Source organism: Cydia splendana, chromosome 4, assembly GCF_910591565.1.
Source record: "Cydia splendana chromosome 4, ilCydSple1.2, whole genome shotgun sequence".
NCBI classification, from domain to species: Eukaryota; Metazoa; Arthropoda; class Insecta; order Lepidoptera; family Tortricidae; genus Cydia; species Cydia splendana.
In genome coordinates this window covers 8,482,539-8,504,478 of record NC_085963.1, presented here as the reverse complement: position 1 = coordinate 8,504,478, position 21,940 = coordinate 8,482,539, and the positions used below count along the sequence as shown (strand labels likewise).

General features: G+C 36.8%; 1 protein-coding gene across 1 annotated transcript in view; it reads left to right on the top strand.

Annotated features, from left to right (window-relative positions):
- Window positions 1-5,266: 5,266 nt before the first annotated feature.
- The window catches only part of LOC134789842 (cytosolic carboxypeptidase 1-like), a 106,153-nt gene continuing 89,479 nt past the window's right edge, over window positions 5,267-21,940 (top strand). Inside the window, exons 1-3 of the mRNA XM_063760508.1 lie at window positions 5,267-5,416; window positions 5,719-5,781; window positions 9,974-10,108. Of these exons, the coding sequence (XP_063616578.1) occupies window positions 5,410-5,416; window positions 5,719-5,781; window positions 9,974-10,108 (205 nt within the window). The 5' untranslated portion in view covers window positions 5,267-5,409. The remainder of the gene's footprint in view (window positions 5,417-5,718; window positions 5,782-9,973; window positions 10,109-21,940) is intronic.

Below are 21,940 nucleotides of genomic sequence, written 5' to 3'. Positions count from 1 at the left end.
TTCTTGTTCAAATACTAAAATTTTAGTTTTTTTATAATAAAACATACTTAAAAAACGTAATATTTGACGTTTTTATGTGCCTAATCTTGACATCCGCATCCACATCGGCGGATGTCAAAAAATCTGCATCCCAATATCCCTGATTCAGTCCGTTGTCAAAACATTTTTACTACAATTTGAGATCCTTTTATAATAAAAATAATACTTTAACCACATACCATTTTTTTTACGTTGGGGAAATGCGTTTACGCATGCCACCTGGTCCGGGGGAACCAGAGGGGATGATGGACTAACCAGTGGAGGACTACCGTCTAAAACCACCAATGAGTGCCGACTCCGCCTTAGATGGGGTGCCGCAGGGTCGCTATCAGCATTCGACCGCGTGCACTTTAACCACATACCTACTCGTAAAGACAAATTGAAGCTAGACCAACCTAAAATGTCGTGAGAAAATCCTAATTCTTCACAAGATCATTTGTTGAATTGAAGCATAAGCTACCAAATATTAACCTTCACTTGCATCGTCATTATCATCGATCCATTTGCGTAACCGTATTAATGGTGCCCGTGATCAGTGTCGATACTGATCGCAGGTGACATTTGCGTGTGCGCACATACTGGCCGCATTCTCACAACCTTCTCAATCGCGGGCGATTCAGATTCTCAGGCAACCAAGTTTAACGTGACATCGAGTTTCGTAACAAGCAATGCGTAAACAAAGAGAGTTCGTACACTGGTTGAGTCGAGCAATCACCTCTTCCGCGCTCGACAACACTCCTGGGCGGTTGAGCCGCAGTCATTTCAAACAGCATGGTATTAAGCGCCCATACATTTTTAAGTCTCATACAACGTTCTAAACTAAATAGCACTAGCCTCACGCAATTCGCACTAGATGACATTTGAGCGATGCAGATCTCGTCTGAATGCTTGGAATAAATACTACAGGTTGGGCGTTAGCTATATAGTTACTAAATGAGGTTTACTTAGGGAATAGCCGTCGTCACAAAAATGTATATTTTACTTCAAAGATTAAACCCATAGCTATCCACTATAATTTCGTGGGTTAGTAGTTATGTAAACGGATAGTTTTAGTAGACACATTTTGAACTCCCTGTATTTAAGTGGCCACTTAATTGAGATCAGTCATATTTACTTACAACCAACTTACAACATAGACCAATTATTCTTGTCTCTGCCCGCTAGTAAGAAACGCTGGCCAAAAGCCACAATTTTTATGACTAAGTGGAGCTAATTAACCCTTGGACGACGCAATAAAGCCAAGAAATAAAGCCATTAAATAAAATAAAAAACAAATTACTCAATGGGTATGGTTTATTGGTCCTTTTTTCTTAAATTTAAAGGAATTGCGAATCCTTACTTAATAATATAAAACTAAAATAACTCTGTCTATTACCTCTTCACTTGCTCTTTACGCTTAAGCCGCTGAAACGATTTAGATGAAATTTGGTATGGAGATAGTTTTGAGACCCAGGAAAAGGGATGGTTTTTTATAAATCATTATCAATATCATCATCATTCCAAGAGCAGACGATTTTGCGGGCTGAAGGTAGTTGTTTATATTTACCTTTCTTATACAAAATGATAATCATATCAGGACTTTGCGTTTTTTCACACAGATCTAGAATTGTACCGAGACTGACTGAAATAGCAATACACGTTCGTACGTATCCGTGAAAATACGATCGATAATAATTATGCACTACATCTGTAATAGGAGGTATTACTGCAATGTTCTGCCATCAGAGTGCACCACTAGCACCCATAGATTTATAAAAACAAACCGACTTACATTACATTTCACGCGTAAGTATAGAGTTTAATGTGATATTTTTACGTAATCGTAACTACAAAAATCCAATGTTTCGCCAGCCGCCATTTCTTATAAAATGTTGACAGTGTAGTGAATATTTTTTCCTCAAAATGGGACAAGACGTTTACATTCTAAAATGAATACGCTTAATTGAAGTTCCTTGTATAATTATATAAAAATTACATATTTCTCAATATTTCATTATTTTATTTCAAATTATGTAGTAATTTTATGCACATTATAAATAAAAAATTGTAAAAATGTATAATTTTTTTTTATTTTAACCTTAAATCTACACACAAATTATTAATAACCAAGTGTTAAGGATGTTATTAAATCCCCCATTTTGAGGCAAATATCTATATACTGGCAACACGTTTTTGTATATGTGTGTGTGTTGCTGAGCGTAAAACACGAGCCTCCCACGCACACATCGATCGTGTTTCGGCTTCACTTTTGGCAGGTTAGCCGTATGGGGACTATCTGTCTATGCGTTATTAGTTTAAGCTAGCACCCATATTTTTGACAAGTTTTCACAGACATTGATACATCAAGGTGGTTTGTTTACAAAGGGCCTACCCGGAAACGCAAAAATCAAAACTAAGCTATCTGTCTCTTTATCGCTCAAATATGCAAGAGTAATAGAGAGGTTAGATAACGAAATTTCGACTATCTCGTTTGCGGTAGACCTTTAGGTTGTGACTGATTGTGGTAGTGGCGCCCCCTACGCAGAGTTTCGCGTAATATTCCCTATTGTATTACGTTGCTGGTTAAGCAATTAAGTAGAAAAGGTAATACTTTGTTATAATAATATTAATAATGTCCCGCGGGGGCAGCTTGTGGCGAGCTGACGGTGAGTGGCGACACCGCGGACCCCTACTCCAGAGGACCCTGTCATCTGGCCCTCGCCTCTGTGCTTGTCTTGATTGGCCGGCCAGAGTGGAGTCGCAAGAGCGGGACCTATGCTCCAGGTTGGAAGTGTAAAATGTCATAACGCCGGCGGCCTGCTGAACGGATCACCGGAATCTGGCTACCGCAGACTCACCTCTCGACAACCTTACAGCCGCTCCGAAGTGTTGCCCTATTGTCGCACTGTGCGTGCGGCCGTTGTAGGGCCCACTAAATGAGTAGGCGAGTCACCACCTGTCTTACACAATTTTGAGACTGATTGTCACGGCAGGTGTCCGCTAGTCTCCTCCCATAACCCATTATCCAGTCCATCCAACTTGCATATCAATAGCCCATGACCTTAGTTCCCATTCAATTCAATTCAATTCTTTATTGATAAAAATATAATTTTACATGTCAGGTACATATATGCTTAATGCTAAGTCTTATAATTAATTAATTATTAGATTTATTTACATAGTTGGACAGGCAAGGCTGAGCCCGCGAACTAGTAGTTGTTTATTAGATAAATTAATGTGTAAGTACCTATATTATAGTATTATCTACTTGGTACAGTGTTAGGTCTCGAAAAAGGCATCGATTGAGTAGTATGCGTCAGACGCCAGTTTAGATTTAAGTTTTTTATTGAAACATAGGTCGCTGGTGGTTTGTTTCAACTCCAGCTGGATTTTATTATATACTTTAGGTCCTACCGTATGTATACACTTTCTAGACTTGGCTAGACGCGTCTTAGGTGGATTAAGTTCAATAGGCCTCCTGGAACTCGCACCTCGGGCGTTGCCACGAGTCGGAAACAGTGTTATGTTGCGTCTTACGTATTTTGCCACTTCGAAAATGTATAGACACGGCAGGGTAAGAATTCCTGTTTGTTTGAATAGTTCCTGGGCTGGGTGGTCCCATGGGACGCCAGATATGCACCGAATTGCTCGTTTTTGGAGTTTGAATGGCCTTAGTCGGTCTGCAGCATCGCCCCATAGGTCGACTCCGTATGCTAGTATTGAATGAAAGTAGCCGTAATAAGCTTTCTTAATATTATTAATGTTTAGACTGGGGCGGAGTCTGCCCAGGGCGAAGCAAGCGGATGACAGGCGGTCACATAGCTGATCAATATGCGGACTCCACGTTAGACCGGAGTCGATTATCAGGCCTAGGTATCGCACTTGGTCAACCTGAGGGACGTATTGGCCGTTGCAACTTATATTTAAATCGTGCACTCTGTTACCTCGCAAGCAGAAGCGGAGTATGTTAGTTTTTTCAACGTTTAATATCATTCCGTTGGCCGAGAACCACCTTGCTACTTCATCCATTACTTTGGCCAATTTAGTTTTGAGTAGAATTAGATTTTCAGCTGCTACGATTACACAACAGTCATCGGCGAACATCACAATTTCCGCATCGTCGGTGGCGGTTGTAAAATCGTTCATTAATATTGAAAAAAGGTTATTACCGATCACGGATCCCTGCGGAACAGCAGCGTCCCCCAATTCCAGGAGATCAGATCGTACTCCGCGTACGGAAGTTAGTTGTTTCCGGCCCTTTAGGAAGGAGGCTATCGTTTTTAGGAAGCTGCCGGTGATTCCATAGTGATCTAGTTTGGATAAAATGAGAGGGTGACTAACCAGCTCAAAGGCGCGCGACAAGTCGCAGAATATGGCTGCCACCTGTAGCCCGGCATCGAGGTGGCCGGTCACCCTGGTCACTACGTCGCGTGCCGCGTCGATGGTTGATCTCCCGGGTTGGTAAGCATACTGCTGAGTGTTTAATAAATTATTAGAGTAAAAATGAGACATTAATTTTTCACTTAGTACTCGCTCGAAGACCTTCGAAAATAGTGGTATTAGCGAAATGGGTCGATAGTTCTTTAAACTGTTAAGGTCGCCCTTACCTTTATATATCGGTTGTACCTTGATATTTTTTAACGTGCTGGGATAGGTACCTGCATCTATACATACATACATCGCAGCACAAAAGTGCTGCACTGCAATAGTCTTTGCACCTGGCGGAGACCATCTCCGGATGTATCATATTGTGCACTCGGGGATGGTATCCGCCATGTGTATCCCTTGCTTTTAGAGTAAACTGTCTTAAAGGGCCTCTGCGCTGTTGGCTTCGGCCCCACGCATGCCTCCCAAAGATCCGGGACCCCATGGTCCCGAGATATGGAAAGGACAAACAATTAATAATGTAAAAGCAATACAACATCGTTTTCTATTTTAAAGTTTGGCCTGGACCAGCCAAACCGTCAACATTTGTTGATCCTAGGATTCCTTTGCAATATAAACAGAGAGCATAATGTTGGTCAAAGGACTGTCTCATTTCAATCATAGACAGAGAGAATCATACTATCTTTGTCTTACACTAGTACATACTAGCACCCAAAAGAAAAGGATGAGTATAGTTTTCCTGGTTCTTACTGACTGACAAATTGTTTTGACCAACTATAATATAGAGTAAGTCATAAAACCTTCATAAATACTGGTCGAATACGAAATGACAGTTTTAAAAAGTCAACCGCGCGTATGACATTTAAATTAAAGGTTATGTTTTTAAACGACAAAAATTTTCAATAAGAAATCATTTATTAAGCAATTATTTTACAAGATCTGAAATGGTTGTACCATTGGAAAACAGTACGTGAAATCAACAAGCATAGCTGTAATGAATCAAAGATGTCTTGTAAGTACCTACTACTTTAAGCTTTTTCATATTGTATTAGGTAATTGAAGGATGTTTAGAATAAAACTATATTTTATACGAATAAGATTATTAGCATAGGCCATAACAGTCCAAAACTGTAGCTGAGGATGCAACCGAAATAAATGCAGAGATGAATAAAGGACTAGGAAAGGAAGGAAGGAAACTTGACGTTTGACAGGTTTCGATTATTAAAGAAACGACTACCCTCTACAAGCTATAAGTAGTCACTCTAAGAAAAACACCTGTATCTTCATATTTTATTGGTGATTTTCTGTTTACAGCAGTCGATTTATCCTCGCAAAACTTCACGCAGCAAGACATCGGCACAAAAAGCAAGAAAAAACGTGAGTTCCTATGCATTTGTTAGTTTTATTCATTATGCGTTCCTAATGTTCCTATGCTCACCATTTACTATCTTTATTTTGTATCATTTTAACCTCACCAATACGTTCCTACAGTTCGATAACACAAGACTATTTATCATAAACACTTTTATAAATTATAATGGCATTGGCATAGTTTGACCCAATTTTTGTTTCAATATTAATTTCATACCGTGACACTAAAGCGGCACATATGAGACTAAAAAGTCATCTATCACTACTGATCCTAATTTTGATATCAAAACATGGAGACTTTAATTAATGAACGAGAGGAAAATATTTCCCGGCGGCCGCCCCCGCTCGGTTTTCCTTTCAGCGTTCGCTTCAGTAGCGCAGCGACCGCCGCGGGGTGCACACGCGCTCGGTCGCTACACAACACACACTGTTTGTTTACCATTAGACGACATTGGTCAAGCAAAGGACAACACAACACACGCCACGTATGTGCCACGAAATTTTGTTGAAATTGTGTCACTTCCGTGTTTTTAAATCCATACTCTGAAATCGAGTGCAGCTGCAAGCACGTTGTATGTTTGACCTGAATTCACACCGTATCAGCTGAATTTTGTGTTTCATGAAAGACTTATGGTTTTCTATGTACAATGCCTAGAAAACCTGCAGTTTTAGGCAGTTCTTTATTTATTTACATGTCATGACTCATAATTAATTATCGCCACTAAAAACATTAATTTAATGAAATCATTATACAAATCTTTTCAAATTCACAAGGTTAAACATTAAATAACCAGTCATGTTCAAAAACACTTATCACGTAAAAGAGTGCCAAATCTCTAGCACGCCAAAGAATTCTATTCCAATTTACTCCATCTGCCTGAGATATAATTACTTTTTTTTTCACTTTCATGGTCAGTGGAAAGCCCCATTAAAAACAATACAAACCTCTGTAGCTGCCAGCAGAGATTTATTACACATTTCATTAGATTTACTGGGATGTTGGCAACAACGTGTCGTTAGTTAATATTACAAATGTAAAAATTATCCTCCATTCAACACATCCAATTCAAATTGTAGCTGTAAACGACTGTGTTAACTTGGGAACATACATTCGCATAATATTTACATATGATGAAGCCATCGAAATAATATTGAATACATGAATAAGAATGAATCTATGGCAGCAATTTCTGGATATTCCATTTATACGTAACTTGACTGCTAACTCACTGGTTTACTGGTTTTTATCATTTCAAGGTCCCTTACCCGAAGGGTGACAATAAGAACTCTATTACTAAGCCTTCGTTGTTCGTTTGTTTGTTCGTCTGTCCGTCAGCGGGTTGCACAATTAGCAGCAAAAGTAGTTAAGCGGATTAGGCGTACAAAGTGACGCTCTAATTCTCTAATGACACAATAAAGTTATGGTCAGTCCATATTGAACACCTCAGTAGCATTAGTAACTTCTGTGGCTAACTTAATAGCTTAATAGTAATAGGCAACACTTACTATTTTCACAGAGTGTATGTTTCCAATTACATGGAATATTAAAAATATCCGTTAAATAATATTTAATATTTTACTCAAAATTTATAATGCTCCTTCGTTCACATGACTTAAGGGGCCCACTGATTAACAGTCTGCCGGACGGTATCGGCCTGTTAGTTAGAACAAAATTTTGACAGTTCCGAACAACTGACAGGTCGATACCGTCCGGCGGACTGTTAATCAGTGGGCCCCTTTAGTGATGATAGAGTCAATAACAAACATTATTGTCTACATTAAGTTCCTGTGGCTTATCCCACAAAACTTACAATTACAATTTTACAAGTGTCAAGTTACAAGTTTGTAATAATTCAAATGTGCGTACCACAAAATATACAAGTAACAAATTTGTAGTGGAAAATTCTTACAAATATGTAAAATGTATCGAAAAGTCTACAATTTATTGTATCACAAAACTTTACATACGCTACATATCTTTTCCGGAAAATGTACAAATTTGTAGCTGACAATTGTTTTGTGCTACATTAAATTGTAGTAATAATTATACATATATGTAGAATTGTACCTACAATTTAACAATTCTCTAAACGTGTGTCGCACCCTCATGCTACAGTTGCTACTGTACGAATACTAGTAATTGCAGTATATTTTATCATATTTAGCGATTCCAACCCTTTGTATATATGTATACCTACCACGAAATATTTAGTTCAAATAGCAGTAATAGTGATCCTTAGGTGTCATGAATTTCATATATACATATACACCGTGTTTTTTTTGATTTCCGTTAATTTCAAGGGTGCATTCCTGAGCTTAAATCAAGTAACTTTCTCAAAGACACCGATGTTCTAATTAAGTCCATTTCGGAGATAATCCATAATTTATTTTTTTCCTATAAGGCCTCTACAAGCGTGTACACTTGCCTTAGGGCCGGCTTACATATTGATTAGTGATTAGAATGAGTTCATACATTTGCTACTAAACTTAAGTACAATCTCGGTCGATTGATGTACGAAATGACATTGATATGCCACAGATTTCAATTGTTTGGTTGAGTTAAATGTAATGCCCGTGTTACAACAAAGCTATATGCTACATTTAATTACTTTTTAAACAAAAAAAAACAAAAAAGAAAACAAAAAAAATCTTTTTTTTTTTAAATTAACTATGCCATTTAGTTCTTATAAACGTACTTAACTATACCCCGAAGTTAACGGAATTCAATAAAAACACGGTATTTTACTTAGCTTTAATTTAATTTATGAAATACTCATAGGTACTCGATAAAAAAATGCATATACTCAAATTGAGCATACCATCGTACGCCTTTTCCAATTTTGCCACATAGTGTCCCTTAAGTATTTCTCCATTATTCCTAAATCATTTAAATTTTGCGTTATCTCCTTCCATTTGTTTATTTACACAGTGTGCGTCAATTTATTACTAAATTTACCAAAGAGAATGTTTTTGTTTTCATTTATGAGGTTTATAATGGTCAGTTTAGCTTGCAAATCCACTGTAATGTCAGTTGGTATGTAAATGCTCCTAGATAGATCACTATATAAATATAATTAATGTAATTCTTGCGTATTGCGTATAAAGTGAAACTACCTTCAACATTAAAGAAGCAAAATAAATTGTTACATATTTGTAGTTGTAACATTACAATTTTTCACTTGTATATTTACAAATCAACAATTCTACAATTATGTAGCTGTCGTGACATACCTTTATTCTTTGTGATACGCTTTCACAAAAATGATATATTTGTATACCGCAGACTTGTAACGAATACATATTTGTAATTATTGTGGTACATTTTTTTGTTTACAATTTAACAATTTTGTCGAATTGTACACTTGTAAAGTTTTGTGGGATAGGGCACTGGTCTACAAGGCACTGATGAGATTAGTAATATAAAATATAAAAAATATATATGTAGTACCTTGTATTTAAGTAATTTGAAATTATAAATACACATAAAATTGATAAATGGACTTTACGAAGTTGCAAGTTGAAAGACACATTCAGGATTGTAAAAATTACGTGAAATGTAGAGTCTGAATAACTGTTACCAACTGTTGTATTTTTACGTGGTATGGGTATTTTACACTGCCATTCTAGGATATTTAATCTTTTAGGTACTATCGCTACAGATTTATTGATTATGATTATGAGTCGATGTATGTTCTTAGGTATATATCAGTCACTTTTATTGGAACTGTCTTGTGTTGTAGCAATTTTTTGATAATGTGGTATCTGAGTTGTAAAATTAATAATAAAGCCGGGATTGTTTGCTTTAACCAAAGTAGCGTGCGTGGGTGTTTGGGCCAGTTATCGAACATATTAATGCAACCGTCCCACGTCCCCTCTGGGGTGCCAAATCCATCAATAATGAATAACACAACAAGGGCGATTACAATAGAATATGCATTAAAATGACAAACAATATTAATGACAAATTCGAATAGCTGATGACAAGTATTGTAGTTGTGTTCTATAAAATGGAGTAGGTATTATTTGTATAGGTATACCAGCAAGGATTAGTGTATCAGGTACTAAAGTGTCTTTTAGATTTAATAAAGTACCAGTCCATTTATTTTTACAACATTTTGTCGGAACCTCACATTGATTCCATTATATATTTACAATTATTTGTGAAATTGACATTGGCTAATGTCTGATTATTGACCAGCTCATCGCATGGCAGACGAGGCGGCAGCAGAATGCCTGTTCGACCGCCTGCGGCAACACCAGCAGCGGTCACCAGACGCCACAGAGGTGGCGCGAACCATCACTGCACGCATCAACGCGCGGCTCACGTCCCATGGTGAGTGCATTCTGGGGCTGCCCTGTAGTCTGCAGCGCCAACGGTGCACACTAGACGACACGAGGGTGACGCGAACCATCACTGCACACATCAACGCGCGGCTCTCCTCCTATGGTGAGTGCATTCTAAGTCTGCCCTGTGGTCATTAGCACCAGCAGCGCACACTAGACCACACGGGGGTGGCGCGAATCATCGCTGCATCGCATCAACGAGCGGCGCTCCTCTAAGTTTATCTATGGAATACACCAACACCAGCAGCACGCGCCAGCAGCCACATAATTAGCACAAACAATCACTGCGCATCAACGCGAGGCTCATCTCCCATCGTGAGTACACTTTCGGTCTTCTCTCTGGAACGCGTGATATGGCTACACCAGCACTCACTGCGTACAGCGATGCCAGGGTCACCTTTCATGGTGATAATGGTGAGTGTACTGTATATAGCTCTGCCCTGTGTAATACATCATAATATGTGACGTCACACGAGAGATATTAAAATAAGGCTACACCAGTACCGCGTAATAGATCCCACGGGGTGGCGCGTACTATCACTACGCGCATCAACACGCGACGCTCACATCCCATGGTGAACGTACTGTAGATGTTTTCAATGTAACACGTTAAATAGCCACACCAGTATCAGCAATGTGCACCAGATGCCACCTATGCGTATATCAATACCAGATATTTCACATGTATTAAAATGAAGGACAGTTTAAGTGATATGACGACTCAAGTCTCAAAGTCGGTTTTAGACACGAAAAGCTTTAGTCAATTTATGTACTCAAAGGAGATCGTCGATTTTCTTAGGCGTTTGGGCCCACTCGCAAATTGAACGTATACATGTAATATATATATAGGAAATTAATCGTTATAATTGCTAGATCATGATGATAAAAACAGAATCACGAAATATAACGGGAGTTTTGAGAAATACTGCAATAAAAACTTGAACATGACAAGAAAAACTTTTATATACAAAAGCGTATACTACTCACACTATTCTGTAAAAGTGTTTTGACTTTTTAAAAGAAAATAGACAAAGTCTGACATGTAAATGAAACTGAAATCGTAACCGCGTTCAATAAAAAGTTATATTTTGATCTTATTCGGAAGTTCATTGTTACTTCTACGGAGAGTGAACAGATTCATTTTAAATCTTCTTTCAATGAAGTAAGGTTTATTTAAGGTTGGCGTTACTTGAAAATATTTGACAGATTGTTAAAAATGGTTGCGTTTAGTTAAATAAAAGTAGCATGATATCGTCGTATTCTGAATTCGTTTAAATCTCCAAACTATGTAACTAAATAAAAAGTCAAATTACTATATTTCTTAACTACTTATTTTAGGCATTTTTACAGTCGATTTAGAATTTAAAAGTAGGTAGGTATATATTAAATAAATAATGAAAGACACTAATAATATTTTGAATAGTATCGAAACGCACTTATGTCAACTATGACTTATGGCTACCCACCTTATAGTTTAATGCAATGAGATTTTATAACTCCTTAGTGAAAAAGCCAATAAAGATGTTGACGACGGCAAGGCTTTTGTTAATATATAATACATTGATTTACGGAAATGAATATTATAATGTCTTTTAATTATATATTTCTAATTCCCGTTTCATTTTTACCCAATCTTATATCTTATTCAGTAATAAAATGCGTATATAATTACTGTAATAGTCTGTACCATATACGTGATGGTTTACTCTGGGCCCTAAATCGACGATCTCCTTTATATGAGACGGCGACCTCGTTACTTAATAAACTTAGCAATTGTAGTTAACATTCTACCCAAAATTTAACCTAGTAGTTACTTGATTTGAAATCTTAGGTACTTTAAATTAGGTATTCTACTCGTAAATGTACTATAGGCCGTAACTATAACCAGTTAACCAATACGATTCGTGCAATGGTAGTATACATTCTTACTGCATTGCATCGTGATTAAAATTCAGCTTACAGATGTTTTTGCGCAAGTTAAAATATGGCCGCGACATGGTATATATTACTTTTACTTAAAATCTAGAGCAAAATTGCCTTTTTTTGTCATCTTGTTAAAATGATGTGCGTAATTCACGAAACTTTAAGTCAGTAGTAAAAAGATAATTAATGTATTTACCCAAAGAAAAGTTAGAAAATTTTAGTTTTGGATATTTTATAGGTACGCAAACTAAACTTAATAATTGAAATTAGGTTTCATGTAATAACTACCCCCTAAATGCGACCAGATTGTGAAAATGCCATCACGTTTATTTACCGAATAGGCTATCTTCAATGCCAATCTCGGCTATACCTATACTCGTATTTAACAGCAACTGTTTCCTTAAGGTCGCCGTAATCTTTTACCATCGCATAGGTATAGGGTTGCCAGATCGAAAGGCGCTATTATCGGGAAAAAATATATTTTTTTTAGGATTTTGGGACTTAAGTCAAATCGGGAAAAAAAAAACATTCAAATTAAAGTAATTGTATTAAAAACAACGATATTTTACATTATTGGCACTACGTCAGCTGCTCTGCCCATAGACGTTTTTATATAAAAATAGTATAAATTCTTTGAGATCTTGAACAAACAAAAAACTCGACGCGGGTCGCTCGCTCGCTCGACGACAGTTCGGAACTTGAAATTATTGTTTTATAACGTGACCCCGTTTTTCGGGACAATTTTCACTTTGTCGGGAATCGGGAACAACGTGCTAAAAATTGGGAGAATCTCGCCAAATCCCGACCATCTGGCAACCCTACATAGGTACCTATATTTAATTTGCATAAAGTTGTCCATCCATAGAAGGAAAGCATAATACAATAACGGTTTAAGTACCGTTGAAATGTAACACGACATTTGACCATGTATTTCCATAGTTGCGATTTCCTGAAATTGCTAATGTAAAGCCCCTTCAGCAAGTTATTTACTGACAGCTGGCAATTTGCATACCGTTTCCCGTTAACTGTTCTCATTAGGTATTTGTAAATTCATGTCTGGTACGACGAAATAACCGCATTTCATGAGCTTACCTACTTAAATTTACACGGCTGCTTAAACTTGGCTTTAAACTCCATCTAGACAGCTCTATGGCTTTGAAATACGTTTAAGAGATTATTATTACTAACTATTAGTATAGTTATTATTTTAACTATTTATAGATAAAATAATATATGTCCAATAATCCAAATATGGCAAAATGATCCAAATTTTCACTTGTTATCGATTTTTATTTACCTATGTCAGATTTTCTATGTTTAAAACCTATGTCAGAAAATTTGGTGGGATGGATAGCGACACTGCTTTGCAAAAATCTCATATCTCACACTGCTACTCAAAGTGAAAGGCAGTAACTCTGTATGCGTCCCATCCCGTACATAGATACCACGTTGTTTTTTTGATTGACAAAATAAGATAAGAGTTTCTTTTTCAAAGTAGTGCAGATAGGGATCTCTATTATGTGATTTGCAATATATGTATGTTACCGGAACGTAAGGTATTTTCATAAAACAGCGGAAAATTTCATACGGTTTTAATGGAGAAAATTGGGGTTTCGTTTTATTCTTCCCAGAATGACTCTTCAAACCTACCAAAGTACTTATATCGGCCCAAATGCCTAAACTATTTACACCTAAACTATTTACATGTAACAACATATGTACTTAATTATTTCAAGTGTGCAAGAAAATCGCGTCATTTTGACGTATATTAAACGTTTACACATAAATCATAAGCTTCACACTGACTAAAAGCATTCGTTTGTTTTCTAAATCATAAATGTCGCCATAAATAATAATTTTGAGCGGCTCAATGACTTGCCAAACAAATGACAATATTTTGTCATGTTATATTATTTATCTTCTTTTTTTTTACAAAACAGGCCATTGGTAATTTAAACTTGTCGTTACAGATGTATGTGTCTAGACTAGAGCACTATGACCCCCCATGTTGTATATAGCATGTTCTCTTAACGACTGCATTTTGGCCGCTTGCCAACGCAATTTTTGACGGCATCTCTCACTAAAACCGGCGTACAAGAATACAAAGATTTTACTAATTGAGCCAGTTCGAGTTCGTAGCGAAGCGAACTAAATTAGTGCGAGACATGATAGACGAGTGTCAAAGTTGTATATTTTGTAACACGTTTTAAGGCGCGGTGTGTAGTAAAATGCACTTTTTTGGCACCATATTTACAGACTTTTACAAGGATATCATGCATTATTTTTTAGTATGTATAACTTCAGTCCTTGAACTACGTTATTGCTTGTCAGAAACACGACGGCTCATTATTTTCTCGATAGAATCTTAAGTTGAAAACATGCCTAACACTGTCTTTATCTTCTTATGTTAGAAGTACTAGGACGAAAATGTATATGAAACTTACTTCAGTCGATAGCTTTTAAGTAAATCTTCATTATTGCTTGTCCTTTTATCGATACGTTAATTTTTTCATTCATCATTTGATAAATTCAACATTTTGCGTACTAAATTACACCCTACGCGGCAATACCTTGCGCCTATTCCTCACGCCAGTACGCCCGTGACCACTGTCAGCGTCGGACCTGTGCTAGTTTAGCGGACGTTTCATAAAATGGGTAACCACAGTATAAATATGCAAATATGTTATACACACAATGTTTTTCAACATACTTACGAAGAAAAGCAAAATAATTCTTAAATACGGTGACATTTCAGACATTCGTCCGTCATATTGTCATTTTATAACAAGTTGGGCAGCAAAGGCACACACCCATCTAACCAATCCGGAATTCAGTCACGATTGATAAATTGTGTAAACATATTTTAAAAGGCTATAAAATTAATCAAATTGAATAATTTAGACTGGTCACATTTTTGTAAAAATCGATTTCTACTGGCAAAACATATTACTTTTTGGCAACCGGGTTTTTTAACCTAATTAGAACCCGCTGAATCCAAATTTGCCGGTTGCTTGATCGAATTCTTGACTGGAAGTGAGATATTTGATATTTAAGGTCCCTTTTTTTAGTTTTTCGTAAATAACTCGTAAACGGTGGCCAATATAAAAAAAATGTTGTAAGCATTAATAATCTACACAAAATTTTCAATAAAAAAGATTGAGTACATTTTTAGCAGGGATCAATATTTAAAAAGATAATAAAGAGAGAAAGTTAATTATAATAAATTCTAAGGTTCCTTGTTTTTATTTTTTCGTTAATAATTTGAAAAGTATGACTCATAGCAAAAACAAATTTTACACATAAATAATAAACATAAAATTTCCTAAAAGAAACATGTAGAACACTTTTCGCTAGGATCAATATTTAAAAAGACAAAGCAGCCGGTAAGTTAATTACAATCAATTTTAAAGTCCCTTTTTAGATTTTTGTAAATAACTCGTAATCGGTGTCCCATAGCAAAATAGGTTTTTATGAATAAATAATCTACATAAAATTTCCTGCAAAAAACATCTGAACACTTTTCTCTAGGATCAATATTTAAAACGATATTAAAGGAAGAAAGTTCATTACAATCAATTCACATGTCACTTTTTTTAGTTTTTTGGGTCCCGTACCTCAAAAGGAAAAAACGGAACCCTTATAGGATCACTCGTGCGACTGTCTGTATGTCTGTCCGTCTGTCACAGCCCATTTTCTTCAAAAGTACTGGACCAATTAAGTTGAAAGTAATTAAGCAATTAAGTTGTACCAAAGTACACACATGTAAATTCGTGATCCAAAGACGGACATCTTACGTAAACAAATGAATTTTAAACATGGAGGCCACTTTTTAGCCAAAGGGGGGTTAATTAACATTAAGAACCTATTTTTACCTATCACCGTTTACGAGTCATTTACGAAAAACTTAAAATAGGGACCTGTAAATTGATTATAATTAACTTACCCCCTTTAATACCTCATTAAATATTGATCGTAGCGAAAAAGTGTACAAAACCTTTTTTGTGGACAATTTTATGCTCAATATTTATGTATAATATTTTTTTGCAACGGGGGCACCGTTTACGAGTTATTTACGAAAAAAAAGCGACCTGTGAACTGATTGTGATTAACTTTCTTCCTTTAATATCGTTTTAAATATTGATCCTAGAGAAAAGTCTTCAGATGTTTTTTGCAGAAAATTTTATGGAGATTATTTATTCATAAAAACCTATTTTGCTATGGGACACCGTTTACGAGTTATTTACAAAAAACTAAAAAGGGACTTTAAAATTGATTATAATTGACTTACCGGATGCTTTGTCTTTTTAAATATTGATCCTAGCGAAAAGTGTTCTACATGTTTCTTGTAGGAAATGTTATGTTTATTATTTGTGTAAAATTTGTTTTTGCTATGAGTCATACTTTTCAAATTATTAACGAAAAAATAAAAACAAGGAACCTTAGTTAGAATGTATTATAATTAACTTTCCCTCTTTATTATCTTTTTAAATATTGATCCCTGCTAAAAATGTACTAAATCTTTTTTTATTGACAATGTTGTGTCGATTATTAACGTTTAACATTTTTTTTTATATTGGCCACCGTTTACGAGTTATTTACGAAAAACTAAAAAAAGAGACCTTCAAAAAGTGATTATAATTAACTTTCCCGCCTTTATATCTCTTTGAATCAATATCCTAGCGAAAAATTGTGCGAAATCTTTCTTGTAGGCAATTTTATGCAGATTACTTATGTTTAAGAAAATTTTTTGCTATGTGCCACCGTTTAAGAGTTATTTACGAAAAACTAAAAAAAGGGACCTTTAATATCAACTATCTCACTTCCAGTCAAGAATTCGATCAAGCAACCGGCAATTTCGGATTCAGCGGGGTCTAATTAGGTTAAAAAACCCGGTTGCAAAAAAATAATAATTATGTTTTGCCAGTCGAAATCGATTTTTACAAAAACATGATCTGTCAAGTATACACTCATATTGTATATAATTAATAATTATTTAGGTACACTCACCGTCTTACCTACCATTTTTAGGGTTCCCCACCCAAAGGGTAAAACGGAACCCTATTAGTAAGACTCCGCTGTCCGTCCGTTCGTCCGTCCGTCTGTCACCAGGCTGTATCTCACGAACCGTGATAGCTAGACAGTTGAAATTTTCACAGATGATGTATTTCTGTTGCCGCTATAACAACAAATACTAAAAAGTACGGAACCCTTGGTGGGCTCGGTGGGCGAGTCCGACTCGCACTTGTCCGGTTTTTAATTCCATTAAGTACTCATCATAATTCGAATTTACTAATAAATCTTATTCAATATTAATTGCCGAACTAAAAATCCCGGAACTGACAATTCAGAATACCGATGTCGTCAGAATAAGGACGTAGACGTGCTGCGCGGGAATGGTGCGGTGCGCCGCGCGGGGCGCCCGCCTGCCCGTTCTACCACGCGTCTGCTTCACCCCCTTGAAAACGTAAAACTCGAGTATAAGAGCGCCTTAAGTAACATGGCAGTATTTTGTAAAGAAGGGTTTTCGTGACATTACAGTCGATCCGTTGTTCATTGTATGCACGTTTAACCGTTGGTTTGACGCAAAAAGGCGCATGATCATGGGTCAAACAGATCACTGTGTTATGTCTTTCCTGTAGACATACACAAGAGTTAAGGGCTATAAAGGTTAATTTTCTTATTTAACCCTTATCCACGTGAAAAGGTCCTCCTTTTATTTAGAGAACTATGATAAAATCATTGCTTACTCATTGCCCACAAGCTGTTAACTATTGCCCACAGGAGAGAAAACTAGCGTGTTATCGCGAACAGCACATTTTTCTCTCCTGTGGGCAATAGTTAACAGCTTGTGGGCATGTAAGCAATGATTTTATCATAGTTCTCTAAATAAAAGGAGGACCTTTTCACGTGGATAAGGGTTAAATAAGAAAATTAACCTTTATAGCCCTTAACTCTTGTGTATGTCTACAGGAAAGACATAACACAGTGATCTGTTTGACCCTCATATATTCCTGGTCAGGCTTTACCTACGCATAATTCAAATGCTAACACTTGCGATTTCAAAAGAATACGAATGATATTTATAAATAAACATTTTTTTAAACGAATAACACAAAGAGCTGAAAATGAAGTGATAAATAAACAATATAAACAATCCAATACGCTTCTATTATGATTTGAGCCACACTACACGCTTCGCAACAATGTTGGTGTTTCCGTTTCACGCAGCCTATTATCGGTCGATCAGAAATTAGCGTTTACAGGCAAAACCAATTTAGGGTAGGTTATGCTCTAATTTCAACACGAACGGCTGCTAAAAATAAACTCGTTGCCTTCTAAGGGCACTTTTCAGTTGCGTGATGATTGTGATGAACGTTGAAATGAAAATGAAATGAAAGCACGGAGCCATACCGCACAGAGCCATCTACATCAGCGATCAGCGGTCAAATTCGTAGCTCTTTGTCTTAGACCGGATACATCTTATACTAGCGCCTCTGTGAGCTGTAGAGCTCCCGAACCCTCATGGTTCCACCATTTTGAAAATATTCGGAAAACTGCGCGATTAATTATCGATAGTTTTTGAACTGAAAACTTCTTTAGCGGCGCTGAGTACTTTTTGAGCTGGGGAAAAAATGATAAACTCGAGACAGCGTAAGGCGTAACGCGTAAGGCGTCTCTCCTCTCTTTCTACCGCACGGCGAAAATGTATGCCTGAGCCTGCTGTTTCATGTAGGTGGCGCAGAGCGCTTGCGCGACGTTATGTTATGTGTGACGGACAATGTTATTCACCAAAGAACTTTAGTCATAACGTATCATAATCAGGTCAATTATTTAAAACTGGACTTTTATATTAAGCAATAAAGCTCAATGTTTTAATCTTGTACGGGCTGAAATACGAGGATCTCACAGTTACATTCTAATTTTATATCACTCCAATATAATTCAATAAAGCTACATCTTGATGAAATCGCTAATAAAAGTGAACTCTAGTACTGGTGAATAAAACTCAAAATATCATGACCAAATATATTTAAATGCGAGGTCTGCAAGGTAACTTTACAATTTCTATTCGAATTTTAAACAACGCTACAAATTTAAGCTCACTGGCCAGCATTTTCGGAACTAAAGTTTTTCAATAGAAAGGAGGATGGGTGCAGACATTTTGGACTAGTCATTGAGTTTTCACGTCTGTCAGCACTCCCGGAGTGCAACCCGTTGTTTTTTTTATATGATCTGTCAGCTATCAACAGTGACATAACTGGTTAAAGAAAGTTCACTTTTGACCGCTCTCAGATCATATTCATACAATCCTACACGCAGGCGTCTATAATAGGGTTCGGTCGGTAAGCAGTCGCTTACAATCAGGCGGGCCGTATGCCTGTTTGTCACCGACGTGGTGTAAAAAAAAAACAAAATAAGCCTCCTGTAGAGCCGGACATGCGAAATAACCTTTGCCCTTATTCATAAAACTTTACAAGCCTATCCCTTTATTACAAATACATACGTTTAAATGACAGACTCGTAGGTACCTACGAACGATTAATGTCTACCTATAATTAGGCTTATTATTAATAACGCCAGTAATCTTTATTTTATTGAAATTCTAATCATGATTTTTGTTATTGGTAGTATTGCCTACATCAATCATCATCATTGGCTGTTGTAGCTGTTTAATACGCAAGGCACAATATAATTACGCAATGAAAAATATAACCTTGCGTGATTTTCTCGCCATTAAAAACAATACAGTCGGGCAACAATTTTTCTTTTAATATCCCCAAATACTAATCGTGCATTGAGGTGGCGCTGGCGCTATTGCAGCAGTATCGCGTGTCGTGCTCAATAACTCGAGTTATGGTGCAGTGGGCCCTCGGCCAAGGCGTCGAGCCGTGCCCGTCCCACCAAGTGTTACCATTAATTTATACTATTGTATCGAAGCGAGCACATTATTGGCGTGTTTATTTATCGTAGCGCCGGCAGTACCAGTCGCAGCACTTCCCAACTTTTTATCACTCGCCCCCATCAACCCCGATAAAGGTGCTTTGATGAGTCATGCCGCTATCACCAATTAGGAAACAGACAATTGACTTTTTTTTATTGGTCGTTTATAGCCTCCTGATAACTTGTGGTTTTTAAAATTACCAAATAGACATGCCATTTGATCCGGACATTTGATCCACGAATATGCAGAAACAACGTTGCGTCCCTGCTGCGTGAACGCAAACATAACTCTAGCGTGGGGCGGCTCTGGGCATTTTCAGAAATAAATATCGAAAACCCGATTCTCACAGATCCCGGTGTTTTTGGGTTCTTTCAACTCAGAATCACTAGCATATTCAATTCTGATGATAAAATAAAATGTCCCAAAAATTTGTATGAAAATTGTACATTCCACTACGTCACGCACATACAAGTGAAAAAAATTCATACTAAAACGTGACGTAATGGAATGGACATTTTGGGACATCTTTTTTTAATGGTGGGATGGAGAATGCTGTCGATTCTGAGTAGAATGAGCCCAAGAACGTCCAGATGTGAAAGAATCAGGTTTTCAATATTTATTTCTGAAAACGCCCCTCTTAAGAGCGTCTCCGGAGCGTCGGCGGTTAGTCAACTCTGTGGTTGCTGCTCGACGCAAAGTTGGCGCAACTGCGCGGCGACGCCATTTTCCATAGCGCTGACTAGACGTCGACGCTCAAAAGATGCTAGTGTGGGGTGGCCCTTACGGTCAAGAGACGTTTATGGACGCGACGACGTCTGAAGACGTTTTTAACTGTGATTAAGTGCAAAATAAATATTTAAAACTATCATAACTCAAGGTCAAGCCAAGAAAGTAAAATCATTAGTCAGTCCGATTCAAAGTGAATATTTATAAATATAATACGAGTATGTCGCGTATTCATAAATAAATGTCAAATCGTGTAACCAATTATCGTTAACATTCACCACCCCCCGTCCGAAAGGGACGAAGTATTATGATTATTATGATCATCTAAGCAATCAAAGATATTTATACACGTGCGGCATCTATTTTTGTCATGCTATAAATCTCCTCGGGCCTTGACACTGCACGCTCTGCTAAAGCGACGTTCTGTCACTCTGCGAGTCTGTAGACGCCTTGTAGTGAAGTACTTCCTTAGAGATTGACAAGTTGCCAGTTAGGAAAAAGGAAGTGCTTATTTCTGTCTTTGTGACCCGAATCTGTTGCTGACTACAGATGCTTTGGCAGCGGAAGAGTTGTAGGGAGGTTTGTAAATGTGTTAGATAATATTATATGTGACGTCCCACGGTCAAAGGTACCTTATGGCGGGTATGGAGTTATGCATACCCCAGTAATCTACAATAAATAAGCTATCGATAACACAAAAGATCAACCTTCTAGGTTGCGTAGTTACAGAGATATGATTTTTTGAAAATAATGTTGTGAAATGAGCAACTTTACGATAGAGAAGTTTTAAGTTTAGCCGCCTAAAAAACTATGTTCCTGAAGTAAGTTACATAGTTGACTACAAATAATAATGCCTTATATATCTGAGATTAAAAAAATATTGCGACTTGTTCTGTAATGCAAATAGAAACTTTTGATATCGACTGATTTATGTGTATACTAACCAATCTCTTGAAAATAAAGTTTTATTTCATTTTCACGATTGATTGCAATGAGCTCTCAAGATTTAAATTTTATCTATTAGAAAACGACACTGACAGACAGTTTAAGCAAAAAACAATACCGATTTAGAGGTGAAAATGTATTTTCTGACTTTTTCATATAAAATCACAAAATTGAATATTTTACTTTTAATGTGACACACAATCAATTTTTCTGAGCACATATGAAAGAAATTCTGTCATTCAAATGAAATAAATCCTAAAACCCCAACTAAATACTATATTTAAC